At 42.0% G+C, this 26,967-nt stretch overlaps 1 protein-coding gene across 21 annotated transcripts in view; it reads right to left on the bottom strand.

The window, feature by feature from the left end:
* GRIP1 (glutamate receptor interacting protein 1) overlaps positions 1-26,967 on the bottom strand; it is a 658,304-nt gene that overhangs the window by 30,801 nt on the left and 600,536 nt on the right. For all 21 annotated transcript variants that reach the window (XM_084877571.1, XM_084877568.1, XM_084877570.1 and 18 more), the window contains 5 exons: positions 22,312-22,381; positions 20,174-20,319; positions 11,648-11,792; positions 9,284-9,423; positions 8,682-8,876 (listed from right to left, as the gene is read on the bottom strand). In XM_084877571.1, the coding sequence (XP_084733697.1) occupies positions 8,682-8,876; positions 9,284-9,423; positions 11,648-11,792; positions 20,174-20,319; positions 22,312-22,381 (696 nt within the window). The remainder of the gene's footprint in view (positions 1-8,681; positions 8,877-9,283; positions 9,424-11,647; positions 11,793-20,173; positions 20,320-22,311; positions 22,382-26,967) is intronic.

Here is a 26,967-nt window from a genome sequence, read left to right as displayed (position 1 = left end):
TAAACTTGGGTTGGGGTAGGGAAATAACCATCCTAATTCTGGCTGTGCAACCAATCCAGCTTTCCTAGAAAAACTAAAATAAATAAAAAAGTTATTTTAATCGGTAGCTGACTCCAATTTCTATTTTTCAACTGTTTTGCAACTGATAAAGGAAGAGGTGGATTATTACATCAAAACACCTAGAGCTACGAAGGTACCAAGAACCACATCTTGCTTAGCGAGCACTGAGGTGTTCAGGATGTGTGCAGGGAAGATATTGCAATGGAGGCCTGGTGCATGAAATTTGTGTATGGGAGAGAGGGGTCCCCTCAGCCCAGCCTGGATCCTCTCCAATCCAGGACCCCTTGAAGGATGTCTGACTTCTGGCTGAGCTGAAACTGGAAGTCGGACATCCTTCTCATAATCTGGGACTCCTAACTGCTCACCTGCCTGCCTGCCTGATCACCCCTATCTGCCTCCATGCCAGCCAGATCATCCCTCAGTGCTGCCCCCATCCTCCCTGCCCCTCACCAACCTGGTTGCCCCACACAGCCTGCTGGTCAGTCATTTGGTCGTCTCTTGCTAACACTTGTCGCCCCACACAACCTGCTCTTCAGTTGTCATCGTGACCAATTTGCATATCACCCTTTTATTAGTATAGATATTGATTTCAGAGAAGAAGAGAGAGAGGGAGAGAGAGAGAAAGAAACATCAAGGACAAGAGTGAATCATTGTCTCCTGCACAACCCACACTGGGGATCAAGCCTGAAACCTAGGCATGTGCCCTGACCAGGAATTGAACCATGACCTCCTGGTTCAAAGGTTGATGCTCAACCGCTGAGCCACACCACACACGCAGGACTCTGTGTTTATCCTAAAATAATAGAGAAACACCAGGAGAGTTTTTCTTAAAGGGAGTGGCAGTATTAGGTTTAGTTTTCTAGGAATCACTGATAGTAATATGAAGTGGTAAGATACTCAGAGTAGGTGATGAGGAAGTAAATATCTCAGGCCACATGAAAGTTTACAACAAAGGCAGTAGCCATGCAAACACACGAGATGTTGAGCTAGTAGGAGGTAGGAAGATGCCGGCTCCTCCAGGCTCTTTACTGCGGTGGGAGAAAAGCAACCCTGTGTCTTGTTTAAATACCAACATTTCAGGTTTATTTTATTTGGAGGTGAATTCAACCCCCAACTGATGCAGGTGGATGATGTTATTATGACTTAAAATAGGTGGAAATTAAGTTCCTGTAGAGGCCAGCTGGTTGCCTTGGTTGAGAAAAAGTTAGCAGGCCCTGAGGAATATCCCTTTACACCAGGAATTGAACTTAAAACTCACAGAAGAAATTAAATGAGGCAGCCCAGTTATGGGAAGAATCAACTGCCAGAAATTAAAACTTTGTTTTAACGGAATGATGGTGCAAATACATACAATTAAAATATAGGCATGACATTGGAAACTAGATTTTTACTTCAAAATTGATAAAAGAAGCAAACCGAAAGATAGCAGTTCTAAAATTTATTTCCTAGATAATTAGTCTTTCTATTGTATTTAAAACTAGAGGCCTGGTGCATGAAAATTCATGCACTGGAGTGGGTGGTTCCTGAGCCTGCCCCCTCTCACAGTCTGGGAACATTCGGGGCAGGAGGCAACCTGGCAATCAGGGGAAGGCAACATCCCTATCACACCTCTGTTGCTGCCACTGCCAGCAGTGCAAGCCTCGGCCAGCCCTGGTTACCTGATTACCTCGGGTGGCCTTGGGTGACTGAGTAGCCGCCATCCAAGGCTTGCCTGTGCCTTGGGCTGGCCCTGAGCAGCTGGGGGGGCTGTGGGGTCTGGGGTACTCTGGAGGCAGGTGCAAGGAGCGGCTGAACCCGCATGGGGGCGGGCCTGGTTGTGCTGCACGCCTGCCACCCTTGAGGGCATGGCAGTCAATTAGCATATTCCCTCTTTATTAGATAGGATGAAAAATCTTTTTCTTTTTTCTTCCCTTCTTCTACCCTTCTTTCCTTTTTTCCTTTCCTTTCCTTCTTCCCCCCTTCCCCCCCTTTCCCTTTCTTTCACATCTAGATTTTCATATCTGGTTTTATACTTTGTATCATAATGTTAGGTATGTTATGGAATAATTGTATCCCTCCAAAATTCATCTGTTGAAGCCCTCACCCCCCAATGTGACTATTTGCAGATAGTCTTTAAAAAGATAATTAAGTTAAATGAGGTCATAAGGGTGGGGCCATAGTCCAATCTGATCAGTGTCCTTATAAGAAGAAGAAATGTAGTGCACAACAGGGATGCACACACACAGAGGGAAAGGCCATGTGAGGACCAATGAGAAGATGGCCATTTGGAAACCAAGGAGAGAGACGGTGCCTCAGGAGAAACCAACCCAGCTGACATATATTTTTGTTGTTATTGTTGTTGTTAATCCTTACCTGAGGATGTTTTTTTCCATTGATTTTTAGAGAAAGTGAAAGAGGGGGAGGGAGGGAGAGAGAGAAACATTGATGCGAGAGAGACACATTGATTAGTTGCCTCCTGCATGTGCCACTCAGTCTGTGGTATTCTGTTACAGCAGCCCAAACACACTAATACAAGGTAAGAGGTTCAGTCTAGATTACTCTCATTGAAAGTAATGTTAAGTTCTATTCACTTGCTTAATGGAAAATAGGTCTTCACAAATGTATGTACTTCTGAAAGTTGATGGACTCTTGGTAATGACACTTTTTAGGATAAGTATATGTCAGGTATTTGTAAAATTCTGACACTCCAGTATTATGCAATTGTTTTCCAGTGCCACCGTGTTGTGCAGATTAATATCTTCCATTTAGCTCTTAATTCTCACTCAGTATTACGTTAGGAAAGTGAACTAAACAAAGGCTCATGTTCATAAGGTTTGAAATTGAAGAATGGTTTTGGAATTCAATCTTCAAGTCTACAATTTAGGACTGTAGCTCCTGCCATTGCTTCATTTTTTGGAGCCAATTTTAGTCTAGCAAAGCAAGTCAGATAATTCCTTGCCAAATTGTTTCCTAAAGACCAAATATGGTTAAAAATGAGAAAAATCAAATCACATGTTTGTGTAACTACTTGTAATTGTTCCTGCCAAGAATGATGTAAGGGTGTGGATGAGACTGTGGTATGAAAATGGCAGAGCTGCTCTCCTTTTTCTCAGAAATCACCTCAAAGAAAAAAATGAACGTGAACTCCATTTTGGCAATACTAGAATCTCAAACCATTATACACTAGAGATGTTACCAAATTCTGTGAAAGTCAAACAGGGCATGGAGGGTTCTGGCATGAAGCCAAGAGGAGACACCATGGCCAGAGGTTTCAGAGAAGGCCCAGGCCTCCCAACCAGGGAACAAATGAAGCAAATGGGGGACCAAATGCTTTGTTTGGAGCTCTAAGGGCTGCACCGACTGGGGCAGGAAGTGCCATGGCACGAGGGTAAAGCTGGGAGCTGGGCTGAAAGACAGCACCTAAGGCTGTGCCAGAGGCTGCAGGAAGCAATCTATCCATGAAAAACCTTTTTCTTTTTTCTAGCAAAGAGGGCTCCTGCACTGTTGGCAGTCTGCAGAGGAGGAATGCACTCATCACAGATACTGGGAACAGGGTAAGTTTTGCTAGCCTGGAGCACAGCTTGGGCTAGCTTCTGTCTTAAAGCCTCTTGCAAATTTTCAAATCAGGAGGAAGTCATCTCATTCAAAGGTGAGCAATCTGTACATCAAGTTAATATTAGAGGGGGGGAGGTAGAAAGATAGATAGATAGATAGATAGATAGATAGATAGAGATAGAGAGACAGATATATATATATATATATATATATATATATATATATATAGAGAGAGAGAGAGAGAGAGAGAGAGAGAGAGAGTGAGTGAGAAGGGACAGAAAAACAAAGCAATAGCAGATGAAAGATACTCATGAGAAAATGGCTACCATGGAGCAAATGATAAATATAACCAAATATATCATCTCAAAATTTAAAAACTACAAACTGAAACCGTCATCTCTCTAATAGATCAAAGCAGAGATATAAGAGGGCCAGGAAAATTGGGTAAGGCAAGGCAAGGCAATACAAGGAGTGAAACATAAGCTTGTAGAGACCAGAAAAAAATGGGAGAGAGAAAAAAGCACCCCCCCCCCCCCCCAACACGGGGAAAGTACTGCTGAGTGTCTGGTCTGTGCTACTCTCTGTGTGGACCATGCTGTGCCCCCAGCCACATTAAAGGACAGTTGGGTCTCTAGCTGTACATGTTGGTTTCTATTATTAGCCATCACCATCTTTATGAGAACTATAAGGAAGCATGGAAACAAATGAATTATGCACCCAATTCAAGTTATAAAAAGAAAAAAAATCTAAGAACACAAACCTGTTAATCAAATTAAAAGCAAAAATTTATTTTAAAAAACCAGAGTGGAACTAATAAGTAAATGCAAGAATCAGGTTTTTTTTGGAAAATACTAAATAAAAATAAACCATTACTAATAGAATCAGAGTGAAAAAAACATAAATATACCAAATATGGAACAATATTGAGAATATAATTCTAGAAACCTAGAATATAAAAATACTTAAACAAGAAATTATTTAATTGTATGCAAATACATATGAAAACCAGGAAAAAACAATTCCCCCCCCCCCCCGAGAGAATACAAATGATAAAAATGACCTCTAGAGGATTCAGCAATCCTACTTCTGACTATATATATCCAAAATAAATGAAATTGGTATCTTGAAAAATTCTACTCACTCCCATGTCACTTTAGCATTATTTATAACAGCCAAGATATGGAAACAACCTAAGTGTTTGTCAGATGAATAGATTAAAAAAAGAAGTAAAACACATAGGAACAAAGAAGAGAATGTGGCTGCTGGGAGCTGGGGAAGGGAAGAAATAGAGAGATAAAGAGATGTAAATCTAAGGATAAGATGAATAAATTCTGGGGATTTAATATATAGCATGGCAACTATAGTTAATGATACTATTTTGTAATATTCTTTAAATTTGTTAAGAAAGCCATTGCTAAGGTATTCTAACCACACACACACACACACACACACACACACACACACACACACACAAATGGTAACTATATGAGATAATGGATATGCCAATCAACTCGATGGTAGTAATCATTTCACAATATACATACATATGAAGGTAAAATCATCACATTGCACACTTTAAATATATGCAATCTTGTCAATCATACATCCATAAAGCTGAAAAAATGAACTCAGAAGAGAGAAATATCTAAAGACATGTTAAGGCAGAAATGTAACAACCTGAGTTGAGAGTCAAGAATTACCGACATCACAAGACACTCACTGTCTATGAGAATGACAGAGTCCAGGCACCAACAAATCTCCTCTTGTATTGACTGACCTTTGCTAAATCCAAGGAAAGCAACTGTAAGGTTTTCTCAGAGTTAGAAGGAGGGATAAATAAGACAAGGGTTTTGATAAGGCAGAAGGGCATGAATACAGAGCCTGGGGCCTGGAAGAAGTGGACCCAGGGGCTGATTAGAAAAAATTTGCATCCTAGCCACCCTCTAGAATCGAGAGTCATCCCATTGTGCGACTACTTTGAACACATTCCTTCTTTCTCTACCAGCTCTGATTACTCCATCCTTTCCCCCTTTTCTTTGGCTTCATAATGCTTTGCACTCTCTTGGCCCTTCAGCTGGGTAACTTCTTCCATGAGAACAAGGACCGCATCTCTTTTGCCCAACATTGTATGCCCCCTATACTGACCTTACACTGTGCCAGCCATTTCTTATTTGCTGAATGAATGAATGGGGGGCAAGAGTGACATTTTGGACAAAAGCAGATAACAATAAGAGATGCAGCTGCAGAGACAAAGGAATCAATGGAGGTGCAACATTCTATTGGACACAGGCAACCACTGTAGACTTACAGGTGCAGCGAGAATGTACAGACTTCCTAGGAAATGGTAGTGTCAGCTGAGAGACCGGAGGGACAGGTGGGAGAGAGAATCTACATCTCACAACAGATAGCCAACAGGGGGAAAAATATGGTTCTATGCCTTGTTTTAGAAAAGTTAACTGGTTTAACCCAATATCAGAAGTAAAGGGGGGGGGGGGGGGAACAGACTTTGAGTTCTTGGAAAAGAATAAGTGCAAAATGAGTGACAGGATGTGACCATCAAAATTCTTAAATCAAGAGAGGCTACACTGATAGGTTTTACAGTCTGCAGCGATGACGGTAAAAGCCTTGAACTGCTCCGGGCTGTCAGACGATTGCCTGACTTCCTTTCTGAGTGCTACACTTTAATAAGAATGGAGTTAAATTTGAACATGTCCAGAGGCTCCCAGGATGATAAAGATACTCAAAAGTAAGCTGCTCGAGGAACAGTTAGAGGAACTGGGGCTATTTTGATCAGAGAAAGAAAGACTGGGAAGAGGCATGATAGCTGGGTTTGAGAATCTGAAGGGCTGTCAAGTGGAAGAGGCTTTCGTGTAGTTCTGAATGACCTCCAGGGCAAAACTAGCACCGATAGGTGGGAGCTACTGGCAGATGGATTTTCGCTCAATGCAGCGGAGGACTCAGAGACAGAGCTACGTTCGTGGAGAAGGGAGAGCAGTGAGGGAGCCCCTGTCTCTGGGGTGCTCCAGCCCCAGCCCGGGCAGTGTGGTCCTGCAGCGAGGCTGGCCATGCACCAATGGCTGCACTGGATGAAAGAGAGCTGGCTTCTAAATTCTCTCCCAACACTGAAATCCTGTGAGCAACATGCCTGTTGCCTTCTATGTCCGTGATGGGAGTCACTTGAGATTAATTTTGTGAAAGTGCTTTGTAAACACCAAAGTGCTTTACCAATATACATACGGTCTGGTGACTCTTTTCTCATCACCTTGTTAAGACTTCAATTCTGCTCCGATTGCCACTTTCCCTACTTATCTCTAATCTCTCTTCAGCCTCATAAAGATTTCTAATTGGTAAATGCCAAATTTAATAGTATTGTGACTACTATTCCCTGTCTAGGATTTCAAATGTTCCAAGGGCTTTGTAAATAATAAATGATTCTTCATTTTTCATGAAGCCCTCTATTGAGTACGCTGTTCGTGGTGCTGATCCTACCGTGTAAAGCAGTGTTTCCCAAACTTTTGACATATGTGTACCTCTTCTATAATTTTTGTAATGCTGAGTACCCCTCGTACTCATGAGAACGTAGAATTAGGCGCAGCTAAGCATGGTGCAGTGCATATCCCCACCAAACTCTGGTGCAACGGGTACCCCCACCAAACTCTTCCTGTACCCCTGGGGGTATGCGTACCACACTTTGGTGTGGTAAAGGGACGAGGTAACTGAATTATTACACTGGTGTAAAGGGACGAGGTAACTGAATTATTACACATCCACCTTGTGGGGTGGAATTCATTCAAGTTAGCAGCATGCTCACAAAATTTGGTGTAACAAAATAGACTCCACAGTAATAAGCAATCAACAAACAAACACACACAGTAATAAATAAATCTCAGAGTCCGCGCTGACACACAACTCAGCTTATGCTCTTTGTCAGAGTTAATGTTTGGTGGCCCATGAACTCTCAGGCAGTGAGAATACCTGTTATTTGGTGGCATCGCCTACTTGTTTCTAGGCATTATGACTTAGAAAAATTGACCGCCAGATAAATAAATTCCCAAATCTATTTTGGGGAGTTCAAAATGTTTTCCCACCAAACTCTAACATCATCTCTAACAAGCAACGACATGAGAGCTCGGAAATATTTATTTTCCTTTTTCTCCAAGGAACTTAGCAGAGAGTGAAACAGGCAAATGCAAGTGGCGAGAAGAAAACCCAGGGAACTGGGAGGAGGGCAAACTGGATGTAGGCTCTCCCAAAAAGTTAACCAAGTCACACAGCAACCCTCACCCCCAAACGTGTGTTCTCAAAGCTGTTCATCTATTTCATCCTCTGGTGGCTTACACCCAGTGCAGAAAGGGGATTCGGAACCGAAATTTATACAAGGCAACACAGAGAAGGTAAGCCTCAGATAAGATGAAGACCAAAGAGTTTTTTGATACCCTTCTCTTTTGATGCTATGTACCATTGGGAGAGAAACTGGTTTTTAAAAGAAGCTTTTTAGTTTATAGTCTATATTCAGTCTAACACATTCTGTGTTTACTTCCTGTTAGTGTGTTTTAACTTTTAACGTAGGTTTCACTTGTTCACATGAAGATGATGTCTGCGAAGAGAACTCTATTAAATATTTCTATATATTATGATTACAACTCCAATAATGAGTAGTTGGGGAAATGCCTACAAGTTGTTTTTAAAAGCCAGAGGAGGCAGGAATAAACAGATCATTGGCTAATCTCTCATGCTCCTTGTCCGCACCCCAATCCGTCTTTGCTGACAAGGTAAGACCATAGGGCTGTCTTCAGTGAACCACTCTGTTGCAGGGTTACCCTCGTAATTAACCGATGCAGGAAGGACACGCTCCGGATGGAACACTTGAACCTTGGTAGGTCTAATGGGGGGCCTGCTAGTGTTTGATAAATGTTCATGGCTTATCAGCATTAAGAAGGAGGAAATGCGGGGCCACTTAGCCATGTGTTCAATATGGTTACACTGACGCAGACATAAGTGAAAGGTATTCTTTCTGTGGAGCAGAAGGTGGACCTTTGAGAAACATGGGCTTCAACAATGCCTCTTTCCCCAGGCCCAGGACATACCTTGATTCCCGTAACTGGCGTCGATTCCAGAGCCATCCCACGAGTCCACGGCACTGTCCACACTGGGCACGGTGGACGGGTACATGTCAGAGAGTTTGCCAGGCTTCTGTGCTGGAGAGGAGTCCTCCTCCATGTCGCCCAGGTCACCCAAGTGGCTGGGGATGGGGAATTTCTTGGGACTTGATGCGGACTGAGCTTTAAAGACAGGAAAGAAGTTTAAGTATCAGAATAAATTAAGAATTTTAAAACTTTTTTTATTGCTTTAAAAAATATTTTTATTCATTTCACAGAGAGGAAGGGAGAGGGAGAGAGAGAGAAACATCAATGATGAAAGTGAATCATCAATTGGTTGCTTTCTGTGGATTGAGCCCATAATCTGGGCATGTGCTCTGACCAGGAATCCAACCAGCAACCATTTGGGGCACAGATGACACCCAATCAACTGAGCTATGTCGGCCAGGGTCATATACATTTAAATAAAAAGATAAACACTCTCTGGCTAGAGAGTCATTTTCCTAGAAATGCACATACAGACGTTTGCCCATTCTTCTTGGGAAGGAAATGCACTGGAAATTCTTAACTGTGGCTCTCAACCCACTCACCATCTGTCTGTTTCTTAATTTTCAAGGTGACAGTCTCTCCCGCCATTTGCAGCAAGTGGATGGCCTCACTCAGGGGCTTCCCTTTCAAGCTGCTGCTGTTGATGGCCAGGATCCGGTCTCCGATGTGGATCGCGCCGGTTCTGAAACATCGAGGAGCAATAGGAAAGCGGAAATAATCCCTGTATGCTACTCAATATAAATTCCCGGCCATACTTTATGTATTCATAATAATAAAGACTTGGCAAGGGTCTCTAAAAACCACGTCTAGCTTCTTCTGGGCAACGTTACAAGACAACTGCATCTGTTGTGAATTACTTTTTAGTTTCTAGTAAAATTAGAAAAATTGTTTTAATTAGTAGTTAAAGTGAGCTTGTATGCCTTTTAAATTCCAAGAAAGCAGAGTCATTTGGTAATCCTCTTAAAAATCCCAAGGAAACAAACAAGATTGGACAATGAATGTAGCAATGTTTCGGATGGGGCATTCCTTCTTCCTACGGATTTAAAATGTTGAACACAATCATTCTTCCAGCTAGCTAGAAGTGAGGTTCAGAGAGATGGGGACACACCCCAGGCTCTGGTGTGGCTGGGCCCCCTGCTGGTGGTTCCAAGGAAACAAAAAAGGCTGATTTTGGGAATCAATTGCTGTACAGCCATGCACCACATAACAATGGAAACATGTCCTGAGAAATGTCTGTAGGCGATTTCCTTGTCTTGGGAACATCTAGAGCAGTGTTTCCCAAACTTCTCTCATGATGAGAATCACCTGGTGGAGTTGTTAAAATACAGATTCCTGAATCCCAACTACAATTTTACCTATATGTTCCCAAAAATTCTAGTTTAAAAATTGTATACAATTTTACCTATGTGTTCCCAAAAATTCTAGTTTAAAAATTGTATACAATTTTACCTATGTGTCCCCAAAAATTCTAATTTAGCACTTCTTAGTTGGGATTCAGGAATCTGTATTTTAACAACTCCACCAGGTGATTCTCATCATGAGAGAAGTTTGGGAAACACTGATCTAGAGTGTACTTAACACGAACCTAGATGGTGGAGCCTACCACACACCGAGGCTGTATGGTGCAGGCTTTTGCTCCTAGACTACAAGCTTGCACAGCATGTTACTGTACAAAACAACACAAAATCAAATCAAGGCCAAGAGAAAAGGATGCAACCAAGAGACTCAGTAAATACGCTGCTGGCATAACACAATATATTGTTTTAAAACAAACATCCTATATAATAAGAGGTAATATGCAAATTGACTCTCATGCTCTCACACAAGATAGCCACCCCCATGTGGTCAAAGATGGCTGCCACAAGATGACCAGCAGGGGAGGGCGGTTAGGGGCAACCAGGCTGGCAGGGGAGAGCAGTTAGGGTGACCAGGCCTGCAGGGAGCAGTTAGGTATCGATCAGGCTGGCAGGGGAGTGATTAGGGGGTGATCAGACTGGCAGGCAGGCAAGCATTGGGAGCCAGAAGTCCCGGATTGTGAGAGGGATGTCCAACTGCTGGTTTAGGCCTGATCCTTGTGGGTCTAAACTGGCAGTCGGACATCCCATGAGGGGTCCCAGATTAGAGAGGGTGAAGGCTGGACTGAGGGACCCCCACCCCAGTGTACGAATTTTGTGCACCAGGCCTCTAGTTTTTATATAAGTAGAAAAAGTACACTCTAAAATAACAACAAAAAGAATAGTATACTAATACATAAACCAGTAGCACAGTCAGTAATTTTCAAGTATTATATATTGTGCATAATTGTATGTGCTATACACGAGGAACTGTATTGAAACGGTTGCGGCATTAGAAAGGTTGAGGACCACTGGCCTAAAGCATCCGTCTGAAAGATGCAGTTTACAAGGGGTTGGGATGCGTGCTCATGAAAACAGATCGCCAAAGGAACATTCCAAATTGCAAGGTATCATTGAGATGTTACACTTTGCTTCCAGAATCTCTGATGATATAGCCTGTGCCATCCTCCTCTGAAAAACAGCAGCTGAGGCCATGCCTGTCAGGAGAGAGGCTCAGCGGACGTTTGCTGAATTGAGTTGGACAAGCCTCTTAACCTCCCTGAACTTCAGCCTCCTTCTCTCAAAATGGACAGGATATAAATCTACCTCCAGTCAATTGTGGCCCATTTATACATTTCTAGAGACTGATATCAATGCTAAGCCACTGGCACCTTTCACAGCCGGTCAGATGCCCCTCCGAGTCAGGTCAGAGCAATACCTAAGACTTCTCGAGCTCTAAAATCGATCTTTGAACAAGGCCACAGAAAACCCACGCCAGGGAGGAGGGCAGGGCTGTGAGAAAGGAAACCCGTCCCAGACCCAGGTAACTGGAGCAGTTCCTTCGAATGTTACCTTTCAGCTAATCCCCCTTTAGTGAGGCTTGAAATGATTATTGGATCGAACGGCTCCTCAGTTCCTGAAATCGTGATGCCGAGGGGCCCCCCATAGCGCTTCAGCTCCACAGTGTAAATAATCGCCCCGGAACTTTCTTGCTCATCTGCAATAAATGGCAAAAAGTCATAATTTCTTTTTTTGAAAAAAACACACAAAGTAATAAGGCAAATGTATTCAGACATAAAATAAGAAATTCAGAACCTCGGAATCAGCACATTATGTCGCAGAACATAATTATTTGGAGAAGTAGCATTTCCTTCATAGGACATCACATTCTAACAGGGAGCATCCTAATGACTTACGCTTTAAACCGGGAGAGAGCCTCCAGGTGCACGGCAGGCCCTGCACACTGGCCCAGCATTTTGTGAGTGAGCCATCCACACCAGTGGGAGGAACACACAGCCGAGGAGGCAATTAGGGAGGAGCGCAGTGACAGAGATCAGGCCACGAAATTCCTCTTCTTAGGCTTTACAGCCAGCTAACTTTCAATATATTATAGGAAAGTCGATTTCACTCGGGGTTGGAGCACACTTTAACTTATGTACATCGTTAAGTGGGGCTTAGAGAGGTTGGCCTGGAAATCTAGAGTCCCTTACATATCATTTCTCCGACTGTGACTTACAGCGCCCATCCTGTTGATGAACTCACGGATGTGAAAACAGGTTTGAGTGATTATCTCTCCTCTGTTTCTGACATCAAAAGCCGTGTAGGTTATGTTTCGGTAGCATACACTTGGGTGTCACGCTGTCATACATTTATTTTGGCTATTTTACATTAGCACAAGGGAATGCATCTGCGAACGGGTCTGCCTAAAGCATCGCTCTGAAAGGCGTCCTGAGGTGCCTTCAGCATCAGTGGGTGTTTTGACTGTGTCAGGGCTGCAAATACAAAACCTGCTTCGTTTTTGCAGAGGGCATGGTAAAGATTTTGAGCATTTCTTGTTTTATTCCTTGGGCCTCAGGGGGATGTGCCTGGTTAAGGAGCTACTTCCTTTCTGTACCTAAGGATCAGCTTTTACAGTCAGACTGTGTCATGGCAAAGTCACACATCTACCTGTCTGTCTATATCTATCTACGGATATGAAAATCAGGCAAAATGGAAACATTAAGTGGATATTTAATGATATTAATTTTTTTTGCCAATATTTTAAACTGTTATATTTAATTATATATTTTAGAAATCTTAAATTAGGGCGGGAGTAGAGAGAAGCAAGATTGATCATACGTTACCTGTTAATGCCAGGTTACACGTATGATGACTTATGACACCATTTTCCTCTATTTTTAAATATTTGAAGTTTTTATAATAACACTTAAAATGTAATAAAATGTTATTTTATTAAATATTTAATGCATTTATAATAATATTTAATTTAATAATATTTAATTTAATAAAAAATTAATTCCCTCCAAAAAATGTGATGCTTTGAGAAAACTGATATTAATTAGTGTGGTTTGCTCATCTTCACTGATGGTGGTGGTGGCAGCCGTTTGCCCACCAGGCGAGGTCCCAGCGTATCCCACTGCCACCTGCGCTAGCGGAGGCAGACAGCTCAGCTCTGCCCAGGGTTCCTAACAGTGGTTTCTTCCACAGATTTTCGTGATGAGGACCGGCTTTTGTCCCTCTCCCTCGCATTTATTTTCACCAGTGCTGCCAGCCTATCATTCCCTTTCCTTTCTTCCTAGAATATGTCAAAGGCATAAACCTGAATGCCACTCCCTTACTTGACATTTTTCATTGGTTCCCTGATTCCTTAAGAATAAAATACAACCCCTTTCTTTGCACAAGCTAAGCTGGGGCCGCCATGTCTTCAGAGGGCCACCCCCTCCCATTCCAGCCCGGTCTCCTACATTCTTCCTCACCAGTTTCTGTAAAAGCACGTTCCTGACATCTTGAACCTTGCGTATGTCACTCCCAGAGCACAAACACCTTCTCCCCTGGAGGACTCCTACTGGAGCCTCAGCACTTGGTGCAGATGTCTTGTCTCTCAGGAGGGCTTCCCGGCTGCCCCACTGGAGCCCCAGGCATTTCCTGGGAGACCCCACACGCCTCTGCGTTCTTCTAGTGCTTCTCGCCTTTTAATTTTAATTCTTGCTTCTGCCACCCCCACGCCCTCCCCTCCCTGGCAAGGAGATAAATTAAAATTCTTTCTAACGAGAGAAATAGGAAGGGTTAAGATTCACTCAGATAGGGCTGAGCTTTGGAGGGCCACTAACCATTGTGATGTAACATCCCAGGTTCCTTCCTCTCTGAGAACCAATTCCCCCCCTCCCCCCCCCAGAGAAGGCGTGCTCTAGCCAGTCCTTTTCATTGGATGTTTAATTCTCTCTCTACTTGTCTCTTCCATTAGAATGAGATCACCTTGAAAACAAAATTTTCATCTGCGTATCCCCAGAGCCCTGATCTAGGCCCCACAGTTGCTTCAGTGGATGCCTGAACAGGTGAGTGAAGACGAATGAATGTTCATGTCCGCAGGCATGCAGTCACCAGCTCCAAGGGCAGAGAGCCATCCTCCCCGCTACTCCACGGCCTAGTTTCCTTCTCCATAGTGATGCAAACCCAACCTGGCTCTTTCAGAGTGGGAGGGTAAGACCTGGTCTGCCTCTGTGGGAATCAGCAGGTCTGCAGCATCCTCAGCAATCCCAAGAGTGGCTGCGTCAGCTCCAGGCTGCGCATCCAGTCCCATCTGCCGCCTAGGGCTGGAGCTCAGCTGGCCCGTCCCTGGCTCTGCAGCTGAGGAGCTGGCAGGAAGGCCTGGGATACTCAGGCCATTTCTCCAAGCCACTCTCTCCTCCAGGCTGCTCCAGCGAAGAAAGCAGCAACCAGAGTGTTGAAGGAACAGACTTCCTGGAAAGGAAAAATGTGGGATCACCAGTAAGGTGCTACGGGAGCCTAACCAGATGTTAATGGTATCATCAGCAGCTTTTCCATCACAGCAGAAGGCTTACAACTATTAGTGAAAGACATGACAGAGGGCCAGCCTCCTTGTTTGTTCTGCATGGCTCTAGTTAAGAAAATGAATGGGACCGCGGAACAGATGCAGAATTGCAGCATCAATTATCAGCAACGTTGTTTTTGGGCTTCTCGAGTGCCTCCTGTTTAACAGAATGAGCGCTCTCTGGCGCGAATCCATAACGGCAGCTGCTCCTGTGGCCGAATAGGAGGCTTGGGTTTGGGAGAGAGCCCTCGGAATGCATAAACGTGCGGGTCAATCAGAGTTCATTTTAACCAAGTGATGGAATGCATTTCAGAGGACGGCCATCGTTCTTGGAGGGGAACAGCCTGAGTAAATGAGCCATTCGGAACAGCTTTCTGACTGTCGTGTGGTCTCAGCGGACCCCTAGAAATGATTGGAGACACATTTGGAAGCCTCCTTTTACCTCTTCCTACAATCCCTCCAAATTCTCTACGGTTTTGCTTCGAGGTACCTTTTCAGATCTCCAAACTCTCCCATCTGTGTTTATAGTGAATCTAGATGCAACCAAGGCAAAACAATAGATTTTATTTCAAGAAGGCTATTTGCATCTTTGGGGATCTGGGGATTGGGTAACAGCCATTGTTTTGGAACAGTGTGGCTCTACTTAATTTATGTTTCTGTGGTAATTAATAAAAACAAATGCAAAGGCTCCTGAAGGCAGAAAAGCCTTGACTATAGAGGAAGGGAGATGCCTACAATCAAGTGTTCCAAAGATGGGGCTATTGTAAAAATGAAGCTAAAATTAGCTTTAATAACACCCTACTAATAACTGTTGGTCATTAGCATTCATTGGGCCTTATTACTCATAAGTGCCAAACATTATTGCTGAGCACTTCAATTTATTACCTCTTTTGATCTTAAGACAGCCAGGCGAAGTAGGCAGTAAAGGGACATTTATAGATGAGGAAACTGATGCTCAGAGAAGTTAATTTTCCATTTCCTAGCGTGTCAGTTGGGAAGCCAATCTAGTGTTCTTATTTATTCTTCAGCTTCTCCCAGAAAGGACTAGAAACAATTAATTCAGATGCTCTCAAATGACTCATTCAATACTCTAGTACAGTGGTCGGCAAACTCATTAGTCAACAGAGCCAAATATCAACAGTACAACGACTGAAATTTCTGAGAGCCAAATTTTTTAAACTTCAAGGTCTTCTAACACCACTTCTTCAAAATAGACTTGCCCAGGCCTTGGTATTTTGTGTAAGAGCCACACTCAAGGGCCAAAGAGCTGCATGTGGCTCAAGAGCTGTGGTTTGCCGACCACTGTTCTAGTAAATGATTACAACTGGTGGTCACTGACCAAATACGATGGCCTCACTCGCCTGCAATAAGCCCTCCCAAGGGCTTCTGGGTAAGCTCAAATGTCTTCACATGGTTTAGAAGGACCATGATGACTGGCTCCAGGAGAGCTTTCTCCTCTCCTACTGCCGAGTCCTTACACATCGTTTCTGCTTCAGCTCCATCTGCTACTAAGATGTGCATGCTGTCTGGCCTCCTGCTTGGTTCATACTCTTCCTCTGATTGATTCTAACAATACCTCCCAGACGATGTCAAGACAGGTTGTTAGAAGCATTCCTTGAGCTCTCCAGGCATCAGTGCACAATGCCTGCACAATGTTAACATTTTCTGCACACCCTTAGAACATTCATCATGTTGTTAATTATTGATTTTTTCTGTTTCTCTTATAAGGCGGTGACTGATTTAAGGCCAGGCAGGGCCTGTGTCCTTTTTAATCTAATTGGCAGTCCCTGGCATAGTAGCTTCCACCTCATAGACACTAAGTAAATTGCATGACTGAATGAAAAACAAAGACTTAATGTTTGAGAAGAGTGCTGCCATCTCCTTGGGTAAGGTGCAAGGCAGAGCAATGAAACCAGTGAAGCTGGAAAATATGCTTAATAAGCATATCCTAATTATCATCATGTTAGATATAGAGATTATAGGGGGGAAAGGTCCAAAGGGGGGTGAAGGAAAGGTCCAAATGAGCTGAAGGAAAGCAACAATTCATGTTTCTGAAACTCCTCCCAGTGTGTCTGCTCAGCCTGGCTTTGGAACGGGAGGATCACCAACCGGGAGCTCCAAGCATATTCCTCTGTGTCGGCTTTTTCGCTCTGCAAGGAAGGTAACTGCTACCTGCTTAGCTTAGCAAATCATGCAAAGTGGGGTTCTCCACAGGGCTTTGCCTCTTCTCCAGGATAGAACCGAGTGATGCTGGAGGCTTTATCCCTCCAAAAAGAAAGTGCAACCGAAGCATGCTTGTAAGGAGAGGAATGCAAATGTTGGCACGAAAAATCAGTTGCTTGGGAAATAACGAGTAGAAACCTATGCACATTTTAAAATGTTGGCTATATATTTGGACAGAATCATCCTTACCAGCTGTGCAATTGGATGTAACTACCAATTGGTTTTGGCTTTGGGTAGGAATTGTCAACACACTGCCTGACATAACCGTGAACTCTGGGTCTAGGTGGTTTCATTACAGGTGACTCCAGAACTTGCACACTAACGCACTATTGGTTTGGATGGAATTAGGAACAGTAGAAGCTCTCTTAACCAAGCTCCAATTATCCAATTGTGGCTCCACATTCTCTGCGAGGTTCCTGACCGATGCCACGAACTGCTCCGGATTAGTAGGCCTCCCTCTCTACTGCCCCATATACTTCTGCTACTGCTACTTCTTGAGTTGTAAGTTTGAAATTTTAGAGTCAATTACATTTATCCCCAAGCCTGTTTTACCCCAGTTTTACTTGTTATTGTAACTATGTCATTTAATGAATCTTACATAATGTATAATATATGAGTACAGTGGTTCTATGAAAAGAAAATCAAATGCTTTGGAAAGATCCTATAAGGGGGGTTTCATTAAGCAAACCCATACTATTAATTATGTAGAGGAAAAACTCAAAAACATTTGGGAAAATAAAAATCTAGATGAGTAAGCATTATGATTGCTTTAAACTTTTAAAATTCTCACCATAGTAAAACAAATGAACAAAAATACCTAAAAGTGGAAATTGTAAACTGATTATCATGGGTATAGTTTGGGCAAACAAACAGGTAACAAGATGCTTAACTATACTCTGCAGAATACTCATAGGAAAGGCCTTGGCTTCACTGGAATGACTGGCAAAATTTTAAATTAAGCACTTATATTATGGATATACTAGAGGCCCATTGAATGAAATGATTCGTGCAACAGGCCTTCCTTCTCCTGGCTGCTGGCTCTGGTTTTCCTCCGGCACTCAGGACCCAGGCCTTCCCTCTGGCTACCACCTTCAGTTTAAAGGCTCTGGGCAGAGCACTGCTCCTGTAGCTCCCTCTGCCCCCTGGACCCTCTCCCTCAAAGCAGGCATCCTGCATGCGTGCTGCCCAGAGGCCTGGAGCAGGTAGGGGGTGGGGCCGCCTCCAGCTTTGGTTAGGTTAATTTGCATATTCACTCCTGATTGGCTGATGGGCGTAGAGAAGTGATGGTCAATTTACATGTTTCTTTTTTATTAGTGTAGATATATTTTCTCTAATTCCCCACATTTTGCTGACTCTTTCAATTAATGGACTTTCCCGAATAAGCTCTCGTTCTTATCATCTACACCACATGTGTCAAACACAAGGCCCGCGGGCCAAATCCAGCCCGCCAGGCCTTGCAATGTGGCCCTCACCGCGCTGTCATCACTGCACTCCGCTGTCAGTTTATGACATTGTCAGTTTATGACTGTTCAGTAAACCATTCGGCCCGCGATTTAGGCTGGATTTTAGATTTTGGCCCCTTCTCTGATTGAGTTCGACACCCCTAATCTACACTAATAAAAGAGAAACATGCAAATTGATACCAGCCCATCAGCCAATCAGGAGATAGTATGCAAATTAACCTATCAAAGATGGCTGGTTAATTTGCATATGCAGGTGCTGAGCGGCTGGGGGTGGGATGGGACACTTGTGTCATCACCATGGTGACAAAGCAGGTGTTCTGCACCATCCTAGCTACTCCAGGCCTCTATGCAGCATGGGAAGGCAGAAAGGTGGCTCTGGGCTGGAGCAAAGGGGGTGCCGGCAGCCAGGGGAAGGAAGGCCCATTCTTTTCGAATCTTTGTGCATCAGGCCTCTAGTAATTAGATTAAAGGGCTTCTACTGCAGGGCTACTTGGAGTGTGGTCCTTGGACCATAGCAGCATAATGAGGAAATTTGCTGGAAATGCAGAATCTCAGGGCCCCATTTGGGAGCAGTGCCCAAGAACTGTGTTTCTTTAAAAAAATAATTTTTAGTTTTCCTATTACAGTTGACATACAATATTATATTAGTTTCAGTTATACAACATAGTGATTAGACATTTATGTAACTTATGAAACAATTATTCTGGTAATTCTAGTACCCATCTGGCACCATACAGAGTTAGTATAGCATTATTGACTATATTCCCTATTCTGCACTTTACATCCCTGAGACAACTTTGTAGCTACCAATTTGTACTTCTAAATATTTTCCTCCCTTTTCACCCATCCCCTCCACCTTTCTCCCATCTATTGTAGTAACCACAAAAATGTTCTCTATGAGTTTGCTGCTTTTTAAAACAAATTTAAACCTGAGAATATGTTTATTGAATTTTTATTTCTTGGAGAGGAAAGGAGGGTGGGGAGAGAGAAAGAGATCAGTTGCCTTTGGTACGCACCCCAACTGGGGATTGGACTCACAACCATTTTGATGTACTGGACAACACTCCAACTAACTCCACCTCGCTGGGACTTGTTTGCTCGTTATTTATTTATTTTTAAAATAAGGTCTTCAGGCGATCCTGAGGCCCACTAACATTTGAGAGCACTGCTCCAATGGATTCATATATGACTGGAAGGACTAAAAATAAATACAGCCCTTTTAGAAAGAAACATGGTAGAAGACTCATTGAGAACCATAAAATTTCCATCTCAATCTGACTCAGCAATCTTCTAGGGATATTTCCTAATGAAATAATTCAAAGGATGAACAACTGAATAAAGATATCTATGCCTAAAGATATCCATGATTGCACTACCCACAATAATGAACAATTAAAAGCAATCTAAGCATGAAGAGAAGAATGGTAAATAAATTATAGGCAGTAAATAAAAAATGTAGTACAGGTTTGTAAAAGATAACTGGTTTATAAAATTAAGTAAAAATGTACCATGCACTATGGTTATAATTATGTAATATAAACACTATAAACTTGAAAATGACTTGTTCCATTGGATTAGGGTGGTACTGGGTGATAATTTAGTTTTCATCTTTAGAGATTATTTAAATACAGTTGTAATAATGGTTCTATAATGACACCATCTTAATTATATCATTTAAAAGCACCATTACTTAAAATTGATACTAAACTCCCAATGCACAATTTAAAGCCCTTCTTAGCGGTGTAAAACTCTGCTGCAATGTCACCAGCCAGCTGTTGTATGTAAAACATCCAGATCTAATAGCCTCCGTAGCAGATGGGCAGTCAGAGACACGGGCTTTAACGGCGAGGCTATCAGTACCTGAGTTATCTTCATCCTTGCGGATTTTGAGCTTCACCAGATCTTCGCACTGCTGGAGGATCTGAACGGCGTCTTCCATGGAGCAGTTGTCCAGGCGGATGTTGTCTATGGCAAGCAGTTTATCTCCAAGCTCCAGCGTGCCGGTCCTGTTGGCAAATGCGGAGCAACACGTGAGCAATGATGAGCACGTGCCCAGGCTTCAGGCAGCATTATGGCAATCTTTAGAGAAAAAGGCTTCCTCAACTGCCTTTAAATTGGATTTTATTGACTCTCCCCTACCCCCGTTTTCCCAGTCTTATTTTGGATGGCCGCCATGACTGGAAATCACAGAGGGTTAAAAACAGTTTGTTTTTTTTGTTTTTTTTTTGTGCTGCCTCCCATTAGCCAGGAAAACACTGTCAGCTTCACTCAGGGACTTGAAGGCTCCTAGGAAGGGAGGGGTTGTCTGGCCTCCTGTGCTTCTCCATGTTGTGGTGCCCCTTTGGGCCCTTGGCAGTCTAGGTGCTAGGGCAGGGCTGAGGGAGTGAGGGCAGCCAAGGTGGGATGGACAGACTGGGATGGACAGAGTGGCGCCTCTGCCATTTCCACCTGCACGGGGATCTCCCTGTGGGGAGAAAAGGGGAATTCTACGCTTGCAATCTGGAGGGTGGCCTTCGAGGGCCTAATACTAGCTGTGGAGCCCCTGCAGGTCTCTGAAGGTTTATAAGGTCCACCATGAAATAAGAAAAATAATACGATTGTGTATGTGTTTGTGTGTGTGTATATTTATACACACACAATTATAAATAAGGTTATGTTGTTTCAAAAAACAAATTTTTATTGATTTCAGAGAGGAAGGGGGAGGGAGAGAGAGAAACATCAATGATGAAAGAGAATCATTTATCTGTTGCGACCAGAAATCCTACCATGGCCTCCTAGTTCATAGGCCAATGCTCAACCACTGAGCCATGCTGGCAATCAAGTTATGTTTTGATAAGAACTATCCTTTACGCTTTGGGTCTGTGACAGAGATTGCTAATTGCTTCCCAGCATCTCTTCTTCCCTTCCTACTTTGGGATCACACCCTAGAGATGCACCACCCCTGCCTCCCTTCTGTGGCTACAAGGTGCAATGCTGAGCAAGCGGTGAGGATGGCGAGCTGCTTCCCAGCCCTGCAGCGCCTGCCACACTCCCCACTGCTATGTGAGAGACAAACTGCTGTCTTATTTGATCCACTTCACCTATGAGTCTCTCTGTCACAGTGGAGCCTCTACCTATTCACCTACACCCACACACTACCTTTTTAAAAAAACAGATTTATGCATTTAATTATTTAAAAATATATCTGTGCCCTTGTCCATGTGCCCTTGACCAGAATTGAACCCAGGACCCTTCAGTCCTCAGGCTGATGCTCTGTCCACTGAGACAACCCAGCTAGGGACTTACTATTTTTTGAGGGTTAAAGTATTTCTGTAATGAAATGGCTGTTATAATAGGTGGTTTTTTTTTGTTGTTTTTTTTTGTTTTGTTTTGTTTTTTTATAAAGTCCTTAACTGAAAATTAAAAGAAGTTAATAGTCTTATATTAGTGTTCTCCAATCATTTAAAAATATTTTTGATCTGTGAAATCAAAAGTTTGAGACTTCCTGATTTGGATGGATATGGACCAAATAGGAGATTTGGCAGTAAGGCCGAAGGACTTGGCTGGGCCAGGAAGGACATTCTGGCATCTAGCAAAGCTCTTGCACAAGCTGCTATCTCCATGTGGGGTGTCTGGCATACCTAAGGCCGCTTCCAGAGTTTCAGTTGGAAAATGAGAGATGGGATATGATCGATTGGTGAAGGAGAGTCTCTGTTGGACTCACAAACGACCTTAAAATACATTTCCAGGCCTATGCTTTCTGTACTGGGTGCAGAGATAAATCAGCAGGCCGAGGAATTTCTACAGTAGCACTGACAGTAGGAATACCAAATATGGCTGATTCGTGGCAGCTGCCTGGCAGAGAAAGATAAATATCACATGGTTTAGATCTGATGACCAGCTCGCCAATTGCTTGAAGCTACCACGCTCCATTAGCAAGGTCTGCCTCGGGTGTGGCTGGGTCGTTTCTGCGTTATGAAGAAATGCCTTGGAATAAACAGAGAAGACGCTTTCCTTACCTGTGTGCCACACTGCCTTTTTTGATATCTGAAATGACAAGGGGGTCTCCCGGTTTTCTGCTGGATGGAGCTGTAACGATGAAGATAGAATAGTCACATCTTTATATCCACGATTCACCTACTATGCATTTCCTATTTTGTAACAGCAGTTAATGCAAGTACAGTTTGTATGTAAAGCAAAGATGATCAACAAATGAATTAGAAATGTGCACACTACATCTTTATTTTAAATTTCTTTATTGATTACGGTGTTACATATGTGTCCTTATTCCCCCATTACCTCCCTCCCCTCCCATGCCCATACCCGCATGTTGTCTGTGCCCATTGGTTAGGCTTATATGCATGCATACAAATCTTTTGGTTGATCTCTCCCCTTTATCCCCACCCTCCCCTACCTTCCCTCTGAGGTTTAATGGTCTGATCAATGTTTTTCTGTCTCTGGATCTATTTTTGTTCATCAGTTTATGTTGTTCATTATATTCTATAAATGAGTGAGATCATGTTATATTTATCTTTCTCTGCCTGGTTTATTTCACATAGCATAATGCTCTCCAGTTCCATCCATGCTGTTGAAAATGGTAAGAAATATCTTTTTTTTTTTTTTTTTTTTTTACCAGTGCCACTACATCTTCTTGATGTAAAAATGTTTATATTACAGTATTTATAAACTTAAACACTGAAGCAAAGTCATTTTAAATTTTTAATTGAAAAAAGCAATTGGAGAGCTGCTCATCAGATCTAAACCTATTTTAATCTGTGATTCTCATGAGAGGGAGACAAAGGGTGAATTCTCGGAGAGCCACTGGGCAGGTTATAGATACAGTCTCCAGTAGGGGCCGTGCAGGAGGCAGTTGATAATGATTTTCATCACTGATGTTCTTATCTCTCTCTCCCTCTCCAAAATCAATTACAAATATATTTAAAAAAGACACTGGGGGCTCCTATTTAGTGGTACTCATGTGTGTTCTCTTTTCAGGTCCTTAACGCCTTTCAAGGGAGAGATGCCATTGTCATGGAAACGTACTGTACTACTCAAGGGTCCTGGGTGGGAAAGTGGATGAGAATCACTGATTTAAAGTTCTTTATTTTCCCAGGTGGAAATCTCTTGCTAGATATACTATAAATCTTTAAATTTTGTTTACAAATTCATATCTGGAATTTTCTAAAATATTTTGGAATGTGACTATTTTATTTTATTGACAGTAGTAAATATTTGGTGCTATTCAATTATATTTTTATGCATATTCATAATATAGTCATGTACATATAACTTTTATTTAGTTTACAGATAAAATTATTATCTGGCACAGTAGTCAATTTTGAGCTTTATAAATTTTCTTAGGAATATTTCCATTTGATGAAAATGAAAAGAAACTGGTAATGAGTCTATGTAGAATTAATCTTGAAAATGAACTCTAGTCCTAATAAATTTAAAAATATCATCTTAATTTAAGAATTTAGAAATATCATTTAATTTAGGCTGATACTTAAAATTAACCATACCAACATTTGTAAAAAAAACAATTTGCTTCCAAAAGGAGATGTTTTGCCAACCTAAGCTTGTAGTGATCATTAAAAGGCCCCTAAAGTAAAATTTTCTTATAAACAGTCTGATCACCCCATAATAATCATAGAACCATATCATAGCTTGTAATCTCATCTGAATCCCAGAAAAATGTTTATGCACAAGAACAGATGGTTTAATATCTCAACACAACATTGAAAGAAAAAGCAAACACATATACCAATACCATACCCACTGTCTAAACTAGTGCATAGAAAATGTTAATGGGACTTCATTCAATCATTATTCTTGGCTTCTAGCAAAGAATGCAAAACATTCTATTCACTACAATTAATTCATAATTCTATCTCCATGCAATGATGTGAAATAATTCCTCTAGAGAAATATACACATCTAGCATTTTCACTCGTGCCATATTTCAGAATAGCAAATTGTTCTGGGCATGGGACACAGAAATAAAAACTTGGTTATTACCAGCAAGTACAACTTTCCTAGCATCTGCCAATGAATTTACACAATATTTTGCCAAGCAGAAGCAACCATGACTGAACACTCAATATTTCTCTCTCTTTTTTTTTTTAAATCCATGTTCCACTGAAATGATCTGAAACAAAACAATAATAGATGCGCCATCAAACCCATCTGTATCATCTTTGCATCAGAGGAAATGAGCACTGTGACCTCTTGGACAAACCCACGCAGATTTCCAGAGAGGTTGGAAACTTCTCATGGTCTACAGACAAGTATGGTGGCCGTTCCCACATTTATTAGATCCTTCTTTCTCCTTTTACCAAGCACATGCTTAAGGTTTGACAGAGTCTTCAGGGTGGATGACCATCGGAGGGATAAAGTTGAGCCCAGAAGTGGGGCCAAATCTCTAGGGGCTCCTGACAATGCCACTATCAGGCCCACCAGGCATGTTAAACGTTCTGGGGACTCCGTCATGGTGTGAACACCTTGGCGTCGTATTTTAACTACCTACTGCCCGAGAAGAAGTCATATGCCAAGCATACTTTGCAAGGATTGTAGTGCTTTGAAAACAATTAGTTACCAACATATCAAAATTTGGATTTTGTATAAATGGATGGCTTCCTTAAAAAACTTAGAGACGGAATATGATATAGTGGTTATTGGGACTTGGCAGTCAGAATGCTTGGGTTTAAGGTTCTGGCTCTACCACTTATTTGTCACGTGAGCTTGAGCAGGCAGTGTTTAGGCACCTTAGTCTCCTAGTCTGTACAATGGTGATGGAGATAGTAACTGTTTAAATTAGTGCATAGGAAATGTTAATGGGACTTCATTAACTGTGCTTGTCTCATATCATTTCTGTTGTAGGTTTTTCTCACCTGTTATTCTGTTGTAGATTGGACCAGAGCACATGAAATGCACTACATAGTGTTTCTTGGTAAGATTTCCCAGCCACAATGGACTCGCTTTCCCACCTCCCTCCCCTTTAGGTGGAGCCTTCCTTCTCCATTTGTTCTCTTTTTAAATTATATTTTATTTCTTTCAAATACAGTTTACATTCAATAGTATCTTGTATTATTTCAGGTGTGCAGCATAGTGGTTAGACAACCATACTTTATAAAGTGTTCTCAATATTTCTAGTACCCACCTGGCAACATACATAGTTATCACAATATTATTGACTATGCTGTACTTTACATCCATGTGACTATTTTGTAACTGCCAGTTGGTACTGTTCAATCCCTTAACCTTTCACCCCATCTCCCAACTACCCTCCCCTCTGGCAGCCATGTCTGTCACTGTTCTCATTGGAAGGATCTCACTCATTAACTGGCCTCACTCCTGAGAGCTTCTGAATGTGAGACACTTTGAGTGGTATGGGTCTATTTTCACGCATGACTCATGGACCCATCAATTTGGAAAGCTATATCCATCAATGCTAGGCAATTTTATAAAATGATTTGATGCTTTGCTTTCCTCTTTCTTTCTGTAATGGTTGTTATTTGAACTCATCCTGAATGATTTCTATCTATTCTAGATCCTTCATTTATTTTTTTTCCAATTTCTGGAAATTTTCCACAAACTTGATGGGAGTAGGGCTGGCCAGGTCTGGGTCTCAAGTGATTTTGAGGTGCACGTGGGTGTGCAGAGACTTGACTGTGGTTCCCAGACTCTGACAGGAGGAAGATTTTCATATACATTTTAATAATTTTCTTTCATCTCTGACACTTCTATAATAGAAAAAGGGCAAATAGCAATATTAAAATAGTTTCTCTAACTTCCTTTTAATGTGCACAAATTTTGTGTACTGGATCACTAGTTCTATAATATGTAGCCATTCATAGAATTTACTCTGCTTGTTAAAGTACTTTGCTCAAAGGGCCTGATAAGTGTTCAATGTCATTGGAGTAACACACACATGATCATTCAGCTTAACTTTAATTGCAATTAAATATACTAGTATATATGTTTGTATTACTTGATAAATAAAATAAGTTATTTGATTTTAAAGTGAGTAGAGATTTTATTCCAAATTTGGCAAAAAACTTAAACCATTCTCTTCTAAATGTGCTAAAGACTTTAAGGGAAAATGATGGATTTGTTGTACATGTCATAAAAACTGCTTAATGATTTTATTTTTTAAAAAGTAAGACTTTATTCTTAAAAATAATCTGGCCACAATTGAAAAGGAAATTTAATAAATTAACTGAACTCCCAAATGCCATCTTTTGCTTTTCTAATATGGGATCTGGGAAGGTTCATCAATGAGATAGAGACAGGGATGAGTGGTAATGTGATGGCAAAGCCAACGTTAAGTCAGACGGATGGGTTTGTATCCCCATTTAGCCTTTATAGCTCTGGGTCTTTGGGAAGGTTATCCAGCTGAGTCTTTCTTTCTTTCTTTCTTTCTTTCTTTCTTTCTTTCTTTCTTTCTTTCTTTTTTTTAAAAAAAAAATATTTTATTGATTTTTACAGAGAGGAAGGGAGAGAGACAGAGAGCTAGAAACGTCAATGAGAGAGAAACATCAACCAGCTGCCTCTTGCACACTCCCCACTGGGGATGTGCCCACAACCAACGTACATGCCCCTCACCAGAATTGAACCCAGGACCTTTCAGTCCGCAGACCGAAGCTCTACCACTGAGCCAAACCGGTTTCGGCTGA

This window comes from Pipistrellus hanaki (assembly GCF_964339955.1).
Source record: "Pipistrellus hanaki genome assembly, chromosome: 3".
In the NCBI taxonomy this organism is placed as follows: Eukaryota; Metazoa; Chordata; class Mammalia; order Chiroptera; family Vespertilionidae; genus Pipistrellus; species Pipistrellus hanaki.
Note: the sequence above shows the minus strand (reverse complement) of the source record. Positions and strands in the feature narration are given on the sequence as shown.